At 25.9% G+C, this 16,840-nt stretch overlaps 1 protein-coding gene across 6 annotated transcripts in view; it reads left to right on the forward strand.

Annotated features, from left to right (window-relative positions):
- The first annotated feature begins 1,541 nt into the window (after positions 1-1,541).
- The window catches only part of LOC109603330 (voltage-dependent L-type calcium channel subunit beta-2), a 174,730-nt gene continuing 159,431 nt past the window's right edge, over positions 1,542-16,840 (forward strand). For 3 of the 6 annotated variants that reach the window (XR_007547776.1, XM_049965862.1, XM_049965865.1), the window contains exon 1: positions 1,544-2,122. Coding sequence is in view for 5 of the 6 variants with exons in the window: in XM_049965862.1 (XP_049821819.1) it covers positions 2,054-2,122 (69 nt within the window). In the remaining variant the exon portion in view is untranslated. Of the gene's footprint in view, positions 2,123-16,840 lie in introns of all 6 variants that reach the window. The other 3 variants (XM_049965861.1, XM_049965863.1, XM_049965860.1) reach the window with 2 other exon arrangements.

Consider the following 16,840-nt stretch of genomic DNA (forward strand, 5'->3'; position numbering starts at 1 on the left):
AAATTAGCTACATCAAAATAATATTCCTTCATCAATCTTCTGACTCTTTTTTTTTGGTCATGAATTTCTTAATTCATATAATCTTTATCCATTGACAAAATTAGCTACATCAAAATAATATTCCTTCATCAATCTTCAGACTCCTTTTTTTGGTCATGATTTTCTCAATTCAGCAAAATCTGTATTCTTTGAAAAAAATAACTATATTATAAAATATTGTTCCTTCATCAATCTTCAGACTTCTTTTTTGGTCATGATTTTTTTGAATTCAGTAAAATCTTTATCCTTTGAAAAAATTAGCTAAATTCAAATATTATTTCTTCATCAATCTTCAGACTCCTTTTTTTGGTCATGAATTTCTCAACTCATATAATCTTTATCTTTTGACAAAATTAGTTATATCATAAAATATTGTTCCTTCATCAATCTTCAGACTTCATTTTTGGTAATGATTTTTTTGAATTCGGTAAAATCTTTATCCTTTGAAAAAATTAGCTAAATTCAAATATTATTTCTTCATCAATCTTCAAACTTCTTTTTTTGGTCATGAATTTCTCAATTCATATAATCTTTATCTTTTGACAAAATTAGTTATATCATAAAATATTGTTCCTTCATCAATCTTCAGACTTCATTTTTGGTAATGATTTTTTTGAATTCGGTAAAATCTTTATCCTTTGAAAAAATTAGCTAAATTCAAATATTATTTCTTCATCAATCTTCAGACTCCTTTTTTTTTTGGTCATAAATTTCTCAATTCATATAATCTTTATCCTTTGACAAAATTAGTTATATCATAAAATATTGTCCCTTCGTCAATCTTCAGACTTCTTTTTTGGTCATGATTTTTTCAATTCAGTAAAATCTTTATCTTTTGATAAAATTAGCTACATTCAAATATTATTTCTTCATCAATCTTCAGACTCCTTTTTTTGGTCATGATTTATTAAACTCAGTAAAATCTTTATCCTTTGACAAAATTAGCCATATCATAAAATGTTATTCTTTCATCAATCTTCAGACTTGTTTTTTAATCATGACTTTCCCAATACAATATAATCTTTATCCTTTGATAAAATTTGATACATCATGGATTATTTTTCCTTCATTAATCTTCCTTTTTTGGTCTTGATTTTCTTGTTTAGTATAACCTTTATCCTTTGACAAAATTTACTTAAAATATTGTATCTTTCCGGCCTGTTAATTTTTCAAATACATTGTTAAAATCGCATCTCAAAACATTGTTACTTAATCCATCTTCAATTTTTTTATTAATTAATTATATATATATTAATGAAGGGGAAATTGTGCTGATCGTTTTCTGTGTGTCGATTTCACTCCGTGCGCGCGGGGTTGTTTTCGTCCTTTTTCCATACGGCCAGCTTTCCCGGCACAGTCCCGAAGCCCGAAAATCGATATCAGAGAGCGTCTATGACGTCGGCAAGTTTCAGCGACGCGTTTCGTCCGAGCGACGCCGACGTCCTCCGATCTGGCAGGTGGTGCTCTGATTGACATTTCTTCATGTGGCATAGTGCTAAAGTTTATTGCTAAATAATCAAAAAAATCGCATTGTTTTGTGGGTGTAACGGGTCGAGAGACGGTGCTACGGTGTGACCGGAGGTTCGGTGCGGCCCGTGGCGGATTTCGTGTTGTTATGTTGGGTTGGCGGTCTGCATCGTGTTCAATGTTATCTTTATTTGGTTAGATTAGATAAATAATGAATCGTGTGCAAGTAAATGTAATCTGCACGACGTCCCGTAAGCCACACCTATTGCCGTTACTTATTTAAAATGACACGGGGTGAATCTCCCAATGGTCGTATGTAGGTCAATCTATTTTGACGTGCGAAAAAAAATTGGTCGGGGCCCCCCTTGATGTGTGACCGTGGACATTCATCCAAACGTTGACCGATAACACCGCAACGCCGAGTAAAAACAGTCCAAACAAACAAAAATTGCATTCGAAAGAACAATCGGGGTGATCCTAACGTGAAACATAACCTGCAAAATGGTCGATTTAGGGCCAATATGGAACAACATGGTCTAGTAAGGCCATGACATCTAGACAACCCTCCGGTGTTGCTGACGAACAGGGGATAATTACCCCTTATCTTGGTACTCAGGTGAGTGAAATGTCACATGAATATTCCAGACGTGCCACGAACCATTCCCCTCATTCGTTCGCCTACAGGAATTATCCTTGTTACACCGAATCCTGACGTATATTGCTATTGATAGCGTCAAAATAAACACCACTGACATTGCTGATTTGCTGCTTGTGTATTGCTTTTAAATTGGCGCAGTCTATATTGATTAGTTAATGTCGAGATGTTCGAGTGTGTTTAAATCATTCAACATCGAGATTAATGTGGGAATACATTTTTTATCATGAAAACGAGGAAATCTAATATTTTTGTAAATTTACACACAGTAAAAATAGAAAAAAAAATATAATATATTTTTAATTAATATTAATATTAATATTATATATATATATATATATATATATATATATATATATATATATATATATATATATATATATATATATATCTATTGAGGGTAAAATACTAAAATATTAATATTTAGTAATTTAATTATTATGGACAAAAGACTCAAAATTCTGATGAATAATAATAAATATAATATAATAGGGGAAATTAAAGAAACTAATTATATTTAACTGTAATTATGATAAATTATACAATATTTTATAATTAAATTATTGTGGACAAAAAAAAACAAAATTGTAAAATAACGAATAATAATAATTAAAATAACAAGATAATTAATTATGATAAATTGCTATATTATTAAAATTAAAATATATATAATAATAATAATAGTAATAGTAATAATCGGACGTGAGGGGAAGATACTGTAATATCAATATATAATTATTTATACAAAAAAATATAATATAATGAAAAATAATAATAATTAAAATAATATAAATGGAGGAAATTAATAATTATGATAAATTACTCTAATATTATAAAAATTAAAATATATATATAATAACAGTAATAATCAGACGTGGGGGGAGGAGTTAAATACTGTAATATTAATATTTAATAATTTAATTATTGTAGACGAAAAATCCAAAGTTATAAAATAATGAATAATAATAAAAAAATAATACAACAGAGAAAATTAATAAAATTATTTAATTTTAGCAGCAATTATGATAAATTACTCTAATAATAATATTTAATAATTTAATTATTGTGGACAAAAAGTCAAAAATTGTAATATGAATAATAATAATTAAAATAATTAATTAATGAAATTAACAGTAGTGATAAATTACTCGAATATTATAAAAATTAAAATATATAAAATAATAGTAATAATCGGACATGGAGGGGGAATACTGTAATATTAATATTTAATAATTGTCGACCAAAAATCCAAAATTATAATTTAATGAATACTAATAATTAAAATAATATAAAAGGGGAAATTAATGAAACTAATTATATTTAAAAGTAATTATGATAAATTATTCTAATACTTATAAGAATTAAAATATATATAATCGGATGGGGAGGGGTGTAATATTATATGTAATTTAAATTACATGTAAATAAATAAATATATATATATATATATATATATATATATATATATATATATATGTATATATATATATATATATATATATATATATGTATATATATAGAAAAATATAGTAATAATCGGATATGGGGAAAGAAAAATAATAATAATTAAAATAATGTAATATTAATATTTAATAATTTAATTATTGTGGGCAAAAAATCAAAAATTATAAAATAATAATAACAATAAAAATAATACAATAGAGGAAATTAATAAAACAATTTATTTTTAACAGCCATTATGATAAATGACTAATAATTAAATTTAAATATATATAAAAATAATAGTAATAATCGGACGTGGGGCATAAAAATACTATAATATGAATATTTATGTTAATAATTAAATTATTGTGGACAAAAAATCGAAAATTGCAAAATACTGAATAATACTTAAAATAATATAATAAGGGAAACTAAGTAAACAATTTGTATTTAATATTAATTATAATAAATTACTCCAATATCATTAAAATTAAGATATATATAATAATAATAATAATTGAAGTTGGGTGTAAAATATTGTATTTTAATATTTAATAATTTAATAATTGTGGACACAAAATTCAAAATAATTAGATAATGAATAATAATAAAAATAATACAGTATGATTATGATAAATGACTAATAATAAAGTTTAAATATATATAAAAATAATGGTAATAATCTGACGTGGGGCATAAAAATACTATAATATGAATATTTATGTTAATAATTAAATTATTGTGGACAAAAAATCGAAAATTGTAAAATACTGAATAATATTTAAAATAATATAATAAGGGAAACAAATGAAACTATTTTATTTAATAGTAATTATAATAAATTACTCCAATATCATTAAAATTAAGATATATATAATAATAATAATAATTGAAGTTGGGGGTAAAATATTGTATTTTAATATTTAATAATTTAATAATTGTGGACACAAAATTCAAAATAATTAGATAATGAATAATAATAATAAAAATAATACAGTTGAAGAAATTAATTAAACGTAAGTTTAATAATTTAATTATTATGGTCAAAAAATCCAAAATTGTAAAATTGTGAAAAATAATAATTAAAGTAATATAATAGGGCAAATTAATGAAACAGTAGTTATGATAAATTATCTTAATATTATTAAAATTAAAAAATATTGTAAAAAAATTGTATTTGGGGGGGGGGATATTCTAAAATTAATATTTAATAATTTAATTATTGTGAACAAAAAATCAAAACAAAATATTATTTTATTATTATTATTAAACACAATTAAAATTAAAATATGTAATAATAATATTAATTTTGATTTTTAATACAATAATTGAATCAATAAATATTAAATAATAGAAGTTAATGGAACAAATTAATTTTAGTAATAATTATGGTGAATTAAGTCATCAAATTAGAAAAAAATATATCAAAATTAAAAAAAAGCAAAATAATTAATATTAAATTGTAGTAATTATATTAGATGACATTAATTCAATTAATTATTTTTAATAATAATTATGGTAAATTTACTTATATATTATAGTTTTAATGTAAAATACACTAATAATATTTTGGAATTAAAAATAAAATCTTGTACGAAGTAAACCCCCTTTCCAAGATTTTAAAAACATCTCACTATTACAACTTACTTTCCTTTGGGAAAGAACATATTATTTACTTGTTTTTATTTTATATATAAAAATGAGTAATTTTAAAAATTTTATAAATTACTTTTATTTTTGTGGAAATGAAATCAAAAATAACGTCGGTGATCAATATGTGAAACAGTGGGTGCCAGAAGATTTCTCCAAACTATTAATTATATAAAATATATTTTAAACAGTTTATTTTTACTACTTCAGAATGTACCGCAATCATTTATATTACAATTCATAAAAATAAAACGCCGTTCCATTGCTAAGAAATGTGCGTATAAAAATAAAGACAATTTCCGTTAAAAAAAAATTCGATCTATTTTTAAAATAAATGTAAGTAAATATCAAAGTGGGTGCTTTAAACTGGTGGCCGAACGAAAATAGATTTTATTCATTTCACTGGAGTGTTTACTATCAACGATGTTTGTCACATACACGTGTTGTAATATACTTTATTTTTGGGAGGACCCGGTTTAATTGGCCAAAAATATATTGTTTCTTTCTTGGAGCGATGATCGTAAAAACGTCGCGGAGAGGAACGAGAACTCGGATAATTTGCCGTACGAGTTTCGTGTGACCGAACAATTGTAAACACCAAATATCGTATAAATAAACGTTACTAAATTTGACAATATGGTATTTTCGGTTTGGCGACCTTCGACTAGCACAAGATTTTAGCACATCAACAACGTAAGTGCCTGGGAAGAGTAATTGTTTCAATAAACATGCACAATTAGTGGACGGCGCAATTAACAGTAATTTAACAATTAAATAAATTGTTGGATAATTTTTAATTGCACCCTTCAAACAGCGTCTTCGAGTTTGGCCGATTACTTCACCTACGAGACGAACGTTCAAGTTTTTATTTCACTTTGCCATCAACGGTGGTTGTGCACTTTACGATTTACCCAAATTGATGCCCACTCGGTGCAGAACAAAAACCCTTAATGTTTATTTTCGCCTTTTGGTCCCGATGATAGTGCACTTTTATATACCTGTGAATTGAGTTTTGACAATGAGCGTAAATAACGAAGCCCGAAATTCTTCGTGATAAATGTGCTTAATATTCAAGTGCCTTTCCGAGAACGGTCCTCCACCTTCTTTTGATATTACAGCCGTTTTGGCACGTAAAATGAACATAATATTCCATATGAATGTGGCACATTTTATAATTTTGTTGTATGTAGAGTCGGCTGCAGAATGGCATTACCACCCTAAGGTCGAGTTTCGTTTGCGACCTGAACAAGTGGGCTCGCATAAATTATCCCCAAATTTACATTTATTTGTATTTTAGTAAGTAACAATTTTGTGTGACCATCTCGACGCAATAATTGTAGAATACTTCTGTAAATTTAAAAATTTTTGAGTATTAGTATAATTATATTATTATAAAATTATTATTTATAAATTTACATCGTATAATATATAACACATTTTGTGTATTTATATTTGATATTTATAGAGGAAATAAAATAACTAAATATAAACCAAAATTTAAAATATATAAATTTTATTAAATATATATAAAATAATTATAAATAAATATAAAATAATTTAACTATAATATATATATATATATATATATATATATATATATATATATATATATATAAAATATTGTGAAAGTTACAGCTCTTAATATTAATGTTAAGAGGTGCCGTATGGTAAAATTTAATTACCCCTTTAAATAACACGGGAACGGTGTTCTCTTGAATTTTGAAATTTTTTAACTCTCGTTAGAGATAATATTTCAATATGATCAAAACAGATTTTTATAGAAAATTTAACGATCTACAAAAAATGACTCTTACAGTTTTTTGATATATTCATTTTTTCAAAAGTTATTTAACATTAAAGTTGGAATGATTTAAAATTTTGAGATTTTTCTCATTTTCTGACGCAACCATCAACTTTATGGGAAAATTTTATATGACATTTTTAGTAGAGAGTTCAAATTTCTTTAATTTATCTCTGAAAAAGTTTTTGATATTTTTTACAGATCATAAATTACCTGCAGAAAACTAAAAATTTTATTAAATAAGTGTTATTTTACTGCTTAAAATTAAGCATTTAATTTAAATAAATAGAATTTTACTAAAAAAATTGATTGTTCATTATAATCAAAGTAGTATATATCGTTACACTAACAGACTTTTTCAACAATTTGGCAATTTTTTTCTGTATTCACTTGTAACTAGTAATAAGTGTTTTACGAAAAATGAAGAGCAATTACAATACTATATATATTTATCTGATTTGTGATGAAGCTCGTGTTAAAGAAAATTCTGGACTATGATACATTTTTGTAGATATTACGTACGTAATAATTGAGAACATAAATAAGGAAAGTTTTGCATAAAATATTCGTTATAGCCAAAGGCTTATTTAATTTGAGCTACGTCATCTCCTCAATTTGGAGACCCAGAAGTCGGTATTGTTCTCATGTTACACCGTATCATGTGTATAATGTAATTGCCAAAATTTTTTTTTATCTATCGCTTGTGTAGCAGTAATTTATCGAAAACGGTTGTGGATTAGCTATAAAGGAACTTGAACGTCAAGATTATATTTATGGCATAATAATTCAAGATATAGATAGATTTTGTGAGTAATGCGCTTACGGTGAATGAAATATGAATAAACGTTATTTATTGATATATTAAAACAATATTTTAACAAAAACAAACAAATTTTTTTAATACTTATTGGACAACTCCATCAATTTATTAAGGAAAAAACAAGTTGTCGGGTTCTCAGACAAAAAATGGCTTTAAGTGTAATTTTAAATTAAAAAATCTTTGACACACAATTCACTTTCTTCACAACAAGTAACTGTATTGTTTCCCAAAAATGCCTACTTAAATATTGCGAAGGAAAAATTGATTTCTAGTTCGTATAAAAAAATTGATTACATCACTCTCTTGCCCAACTTGGAACAATTATTCTTGACTTTTACTTGAACATGTCTTTGTTCACGTTATCTCGAGTCGAGAAGACATTAGGGACATTTAGTTCCCATTATAAATTAATTATTCAAACTCGTATGCTACGGCGAAAAATATCTAGATGGGCCTACGGCTGATATTAATTAAAAAATTAATGTGTGAAATCCTGATATCTGATCATTACAAATTTGGCTATTGTCAAAACAATTTGTAATGGCCGGCGGTTACGTCATACGCGGATGGATTCACGTACGGTGATTTTTACCGATTCTGTAACAATTTTTTATACTGCCTATTTATGATAATTAACCATCGTTAATAATTTAACGCACCATAACGACCCAGTAACCTTCCTCGTAACGGGCTCACGCATTATTCGGAGTAACCGATTGATTGATTTACACTGTTGAGTCGCTTCTTCAGTTGAGATTTATATGGTTTTGCTGTGTCGTCTCAGAAATTGTTTTAAATTAGTGTCTCATGCATATTGATTTCGGTTGGTGGGTGGTCCGGGAGCAAAACTCAACAAGACGTGATGCATTTTGCAAATGACAGAAGGACTAATTAAACTTTTTACGAGGATAGATAGGAAAATTAAACAATTTCAGCTCCTACAGTGATAGATGATACCACCAACATTGAAGAGAAAACGTTTGGTTTAAGACACCAGTGGCTCTCTCCTATTAATGTTTCAACAGCAATTCTAATCTAATTTTTGAAATATGTGTTTATATGTGATTGACCAAAATTTACACTGATTAATAATTTTGAAAACAATGGAAGAAATAATTAATTGGTGAAAGGATGGATCAGAAAATTAAATCAATTGAGCTTCTACATAACTGATAAAGGAGATTAAAAGAAGAAAACATTTTTGATTTAAGATACCATTGACTGCCTCTTGTTAATATTTCACAAACCAATTCTACTTCAATTTATGAAGAAAAAATATGTAAGTAACAAATAATTTAATTAAAATGTTGGATTAGAAAACTGAACAGTTTGTGCTACTATAGTAATAGATAAAGGAAGTTGAAAGAAGAACAAATATTTGATTTAAGATACTATTCACTGTCTCTTGTTAATATTTCACAAAACTATTCTATTCCAATGTACGAAGAAAAAATAAGTATTAATTCAACACCCATTGTGTTACATTCCATTAAAAATCCTCAACTTCAAATCAAATTACTTTATGATCGACTAACCATTTTGCTAATGACGAAAGAACTAATTAAATTATTACAGTAATAGATCAATAAGTTAAACAATTTGAACTTCTAGAACAATTGATGAAGAAGATTGAAGGAAGAACAAATGTTTGATTTATGATTTATGAATATTTTAAAATAATTCTACTCCAATTTTTAAAGGAAAACTAGACACTGATTAAACCCCCATTGTGGTTAATTTCTATCGAAATTCACATTTTTTTTCTGGCTGAACTAAATACTGATCGATTGGTCATTTTATACATCAAATAAGAACTGATTAAAATTAATACAATAATAGATGAAAATATTAAAGAATTTGAGCTTCAACAGTAATATATAAAGAAGTTTGAAAGAACAACTCTCTGTTGTTAATAATTCACAAAACTATTCTCCTTTAATTTTTGAAGGAAAAGTAAATATTGATTCAACCCCCATTGTGTAAAATATCCTTCAAAATCCATATATGTTCGTTCCATTCAAATAGGTTCTGATCGATTGGTCATTTTGAAATTAACAATAGAACTAATTAAAGTATTACAATACTAGATCAGAATATTAAATAATTTAATCTTCTAGAGTAATTGATAAAGAATTTTAAAAGAAAAACAAAATGTTGACATAAAACACCATTTATTGTCTCTTGTTGATATTTTAATATAAATATTGATATAAAACAATTTTACTCCAATATTTGAAGGAAAATATTGAGTCACCACTCATTGTGTGGAATATTCAAAATCTACGTATTTATCTTCATTTAAAATACATTCTGGTCGAATGGTTATTTTAGAAATAACAAAAGAACTAATTAAAATATTACAATAATAGATCAGAAAATTAAACAGTTTAAACTTCTGCAGTATCAGATAAAAGAGATTGAAGGAAAAACAAATTTTTTATTTAAGATACGTCAATTGTCTCTTAATATATCATATAACAATACTTCTTCAATTTTTGATTTAATCTTTCATTGTGCAGACTTCCTTCAAAAACCACATATTTTCCTGTAAACTAAATTCTGATGGATTGGTCATTTTTTTGTTTAATTTATTATATATTTTAATATAATTTATTATGTTTAATTTTTTACCCTTACTTTTTTAAATCCTATAAATAATTTTATTTTCTTTTATTTTATATGATTATTTTTTAATTTTGTGTATATATTTTTTAATTTAATTTTAAATATTTTTTAATATTTTGTATGTTATATACATTTAAAATAATAATTTTACATTTTTATTTAATTCAATTTATTTTTAATTCTTTTAGTTTATTTTTAGTCTTTATAAATGTAATTGATTTATTATTTTTTAAGTTTAATTTTTGAATTTTATTAATTTAAATTAGTAATTTAATTTTTTTAGTTTTATAATAAAAATTTCTAAATTTAATATTCTATTAAATTTTATTTAAAGTAATAATTTTATTTTTTTTTCATTTTAATTTAAATGATTATTTTTAATATTTAATTTTTTATAAATTTAAACTAATGATAAAATTATTTTTTTAATTTATTTGATTAATTTTTTTAATACTGGTTTTTTAAATTCTATAATTTTAAATTAACAATGTTATTTTTTTAGCTACTTTTTATGTTTAATTTTTAAAATTTAAAATACACTAAAAAATTTTATTTTATTTTATTAGTCTATTTAAATTTTATTAGCTTATTATAATTCGAACAAATTTTATTAAATTTAATAAATTTAAAATTATACATTTTTAATTTTCTTGGTCACTTTGAATTTTGAAATCTATTTCTTAATTTTTTAATTAATTTAATTTTTTAAATTTTGTGTAAGCTTATTTTTTATGTTTTATATTATAATAAATTATAATATAATAATATATTTTTTTTTCTAAATTTAATATTTTTCTCAATTAAGCTAAATTTTTCATAAATTAAGCATTTTAGTATATTTTTAGGAAGTTTTTATGTATAAATATTATTTTAACTTTTAATGTTTTGTTTTAATTTGAAATAATTTTATTATTTTTTAATTTTTAGTTATTTTAGAAGAATTTTAATATTTTTAAATTTTATTATTTAATTTTATCAGTTATGCCAAAAGTATAAATCTCGTAGTTAATTTATCAAATGTGATAAAATTTTTTAAAGTTTACTAATTTGACAGTAACAGATAAAGGAGATAATAGAAAGAACAAATTTTTGATTCAAGGTACTATTGACCGCCTCATGTTAATATTTCATAAAACAAATCTACTCCAATTTATGAAGGAAAAGTAAGTATTGATTCAACACTCATTATATTAAATTCCATTGAAAATCTACATATTTTCCTAATATTAAATTACATTCTGATTTATTGGCCATTTTACAAGTGACAAAAGAACTAATTAAATTATTAAAATTATAAATAAAACAGTTTCTTCAGCAGTTGATAAAAAAGATTGAAGGAAGAATAAATTTTTTTGTCAATATTTCACAAAACAATTCTGTTCCAATTTTTTAAGGGAAAGTAAGTATTGATTCAACCCCCATTGTGCTAAATTTTCTTTGAAATCCACTTATTTTCTTCCAGTTGAATTATATTCTAATCGATTTGTCATTTTACAAATGATAAATGAACTAATTAAATTATTATAATTATAGATTAGAAAATTGAAAATTTCAAGTTTCTACTGTTGTAGATAAAAAGGACTGTTTGCTGTTAAAATTTCCCAACCCTCATTGTGCCAAATTTCGTTCTAAATCCACATATTTTCTTTCAATCGAATTACAATCTGATTGATTAGCCATTTTGCAAATGACAAAAAAACTAATTAAATTACTACAAGAATAGATCGGAAAATTAAACAATTTCAGCTCTCACACTGATAGATGATACCTCGAACGTCACAAAGAAAACGAACAATTTAAGACACTATTGGCCCTCCCTTGTTAATGTTTCACAAACAATTCCACTCCAATTTCTGAAGGAAAAGTTAGTATTGATTCGTCCCCCATTGTGTCGAATTTCCTCCAAAATCCCCGTACTTTCCTACGATTGAACAACATTCTGACCGATTGGCGAGGTCGGTTGAATTTTTCCATTCCATCGTCCCGCAGCCCCAGAAATCAAAGAGATTATTATCGGCGTTGGCCGTGCGAGATTTGGCAAGCCGGTAAGAAGCGACGTGGCGTAAAAAGCCAAGAAAGGTAAAATCCCCCTTTTTATTTTTAATGCGGCACCAGCACAGTGCTTGCATAACGTGGGTGCAAGCTGTCATTGTATTTACCTGCACTGGACCCGGCTCGCACCCCGCACCGCCGCCCCTACCGTCGAATATCTCGGATTTAACGGCGCAATCTAAATAACTAGATGAAGGTAGGTGAGGTAGAAAAAAGGCATTTATATATTTTGTTTTTATAGATTCCCGAACGGCGTTACGACGTGTGAAACGCAGCGGCGCAGGCCAGGTGCTTTTTTATACGCATTCAATTTTTATCTGAAGGGGATGGTTAAGTAAAACGTGTTCGTTTTAGGTTTATTAGTAGGGAACTAGCTTTAATTGGTGGTGAAGTTGTTTTATTGTGTTGTTGTTATTCTAAATGAAGCTTCACGACGATTATCAGGGCCAAACAAAGCCCAAAAACTTGGATTTAACCACAACGTATTTGCACAAATATACATCTAATCAATAGTAACCCATTTCCTACCAAATTCGCCGTCAAAATTTGCACAAACAACCGGATATTAAAATTCTCGTTGCAGTTTTTATTTGTAGCCTCACTGCCAGAAAATTGTTTTTGTACTTAAATTTATAACCGAGGGTCCCGCAGCTCTTCGATATTAAGTTACAGATCTGATCCGAATTCATAAAACGAAAATCCACTTTAATGCCGCATTCTTGACCATGTCAGCCCCAATAAAATCTTATTACAAAATATTTTTTTTATGATATGTAGCATTTACGATGGACTCGTATATATAAGAAAAGTTTTGATTTACGTAAAGCGTATATCAATTTTTTATTGTCGAGCATATAAAAATGGATCTTGCAGTTAAGTACTGTAATAAAGTCGATTTTTATGGTGGTACGCCTCCGAAATGTGACAAGAGTTTTGGAATATGCATCCCTTAAGTTGCCGGATTAACAGTTGTCGAAATGAAAGAATTCAGGTTTATGGCACGGAAGTGGGAAAGGTTAAAGGTTGATTATCGGTGTTAACTTGTCGTCCATTAATTTACAAGAAATGGAAATTTATGAGTAATTGGAAAGAACTAATTAAATTATTCATTAATTGTTCAGAACATTAAATAATTGCAGTGTTAATCATAATCCATTGTGTGAAATTTTCTTCAAAATCCACATTTTTCTTCGATTGATTGGCCATTTTGGTGATAACAAAAGAACTAATTAAAATAAAACAATAACCTTTAAAAAAATTCAACAATTTGAGCTTCCACAGTATTAGTTAAGGAATTTTGAAGGAAGAACAAATTTTTTATTGAATCAACAACTATTGTGTGAAATTTTCTTCATAATTCACATATTTCCTTCGATTAAAATAGATTCTGATTGATTGGTCATTGTGGTGATAACAAAAGAACTAATTAAAATAAAACAATAACCTTTAAAAAAATTAAACAATTTGAGCTTCTACAGTATTAGTTAAGGAGTTTTGAAGTAAGAACAAATTTTTTACTTAAAATGCTGTTGACTGTCTCTTCTTAATATTTCACAAAGCAATTTTATTCCAATATTTGGAGAAAAAGTGAGTATTGAATCAACAACTATTGTGTGAAATGTTCTACAAATTCCACATATTTTCTTCGATTAAAACAGATTCTGATTATTTGGTCATTTTGGTGATAACAAAAGAACTAATTAAAATAAAACAATAACCTTTAAAAAAATTAAACAATTTGAACTTCTACAGTATTAGTTAAGAAATTTTGAAGGAAGAACAAATTTTTTACTTAAGATACTATTGACTGTCTCTTCTTAATTTTTCACAAAACAATTTTACTCCAATATTTGGAGAGAAAGTAAGTATTGAATCAACAAGTATTGTGTGAGATTTTCTTCATAATTCACATATTTCCTCCGATTAAAACAGATTCTGATTGATTGGTCATTTTGGTGATAACAAAAGAACTAATTAAAATAAAACAATAACCTTTAAAAAAATTGAACAATTTGAGCTTCTACAGTATTAGTTAAGAAATTTTGAAGGAAGAACAAATTTTTTACTTACGATGCTGTTGACTGTCTCTTCTTAATGTTTCACAAAACAATTTTACTCCAATATTTGGAGAAAAAGTGAGTATTGAATCAACAACTATTGTGTGAAATGTTCTTCAAAATCCACATATTTTCTTCGATTAAAACAGATTCTGATTAATTGGTCATTTTGGTGATAACAATAGAGCTAATTAAAATAAAACAATAACCTTTAAAAAAATTAAACAATTTGAGCTTCTACAGTATTAGTTAAGGAATTTTGAAGGAAGTATAATTTTTTTACTTACGATGCTGTCGACTGTCTCTTCTTAATGTTTCACAAAACAATTTTACTCCAATATTTGGAGAAAAAGTAAGTATTGAATCAACAACTATTGTGTGAAATTTTCTTCATAATCGACATATTTCCTTCGATTAAAATAGATTCTGATTGATTGGTCATTTTGGTGATAACAAAAGAACTAATTAAAATAAAACAATAACCTTTAAAAAAATTAAACAATTTGAGCTTCTACAGTATTAGTTAAGGAATTTTGAAGGAAGAATAATTTTTTTACTTACGATGCTGTCGACTGTCTCTTCTTAATGTTTCACAAAACAATTTTACTCCAATATTTGGAGAGAAAGTAAGTATTGAATCAACAAGTATTGTGTGAGATTTTCTTCATAATTCACATATTTCCTTCGATTAAAATAGATTCTAATTGATTGGTCATTTTAGTGATAACAAAAGAACTAATTAAAATAAAACAATAACCTCTAAAAAAAATTAAATAATTTGAGCTTCTACAGTATTAGTTAAGGAATTTTGAAGGAAGTATAATTTTTTTACTTACGATGCTGTCGACTGTCTCTTCTTAATGTTTCACAAAACAATTTTACTCCAATATTTGGAGAAAAAGTAAGTATTGAATCAACAACTATTGTGTGAAATTTTCTTCATAATCGACATATTTCCTTCGATTAAAATAGATTCTGATTGATTGGTCATTTTGGTGATAACAAAAGAACTAATTAAAATAAAACAATAACCTTTAAAAAAATTAAACAATTTGAGCTTCTACAGTATTAGTTAAGGAATTTTGAAGGAAGAATAATTTTTTTACTTACGATGCTGTCGACTGTCTCTTCTTAATGTTTCACAAAACAATTTTACTTCAATATTTGGAGAAAAAGTGAGTATTGAATCAATGTCCACTGTGTGAAATTTTCTTCAAAATCCACATAATTCTTTCGATTAAAACACATTCTAATTAATTGGTCATTTTGGAAATAATAAAAGAACTAATTAAAATAGTACAATCATCTATCAAAAAATTAAACAATTTGACGTTCTACAGTATTAGTTAAGGAATTTTGAAGGAAGAACAAATTTTTTATTTGATATACTATAGAACACTTCTTCTTAATGTTTCACAAAACAATTTTACTTCAATATTTGGAGAAAAAGTGAGTATTGAATCAACGTTCACTGTGTGAAAATTTCTTCACTTAAATTATATTCTAAATTGGTTATTTTGGAAATAACAAAAGAACTAATTAAAATATTACAAAAAAATTTAAACAATTTGAGCTGTTATGTTAACAAAACTCCTTTACTGTACTGTACTACTTGACTGCCTTTTGATAAATATAAAGAACTAATTAATATAATACAATAATAGATCAGAAAATGAAACAATTTGACCTTCTATAGAGTAATTGATTCATAAAAATACTTTTGATTTACATTAAGTGAAATTAATATCTTATTGTCAAAATAATAAAAAATGGAACTTGCAATTAAATACTGTAATAAAGTCGCTTTTGACGCCTCTGAAATGTGACATAACTTGGAATACGCATCCCTTAAGTTACCCGATTAACAGTTGTCGAAATGAAAGAATTCAGGTTTATGGCACGGAAATGGAAAAGGTTAAAGGTTGGCTATCGGTGTTAACTTGTCACCCATTAATTTACAATAACTGGAAATTTACGTGTAATTGGAAATGTCCGGACGGTTAATTAAAATGAATCAATATGAACGGGGCACCGCTAACGATCATTTTTAATTTGATTCCGCCTTGAGTCATTATAAATTATCACACGTAAAACGTAAGACACAGAAAAAATAATGGACGCTTATTGAAATGTAATTATTGCGTCAACCACCATTAACATAATTTTTCGTTTTAATAACAACGCATGCTACCGTCCGTCTAAATCAAAATATAGGAGTGAGAAGGAAAAAA

This window comes from Aethina tumida, chromosome 4 (assembly GCF_024364675.1).
Source record: "Aethina tumida isolate Nest 87 chromosome 4, icAetTumi1.1, whole genome shotgun sequence".
Taxonomy (NCBI): domain Eukaryota; kingdom Metazoa; phylum Arthropoda; class Insecta; order Coleoptera; family Nitidulidae; genus Aethina; species Aethina tumida.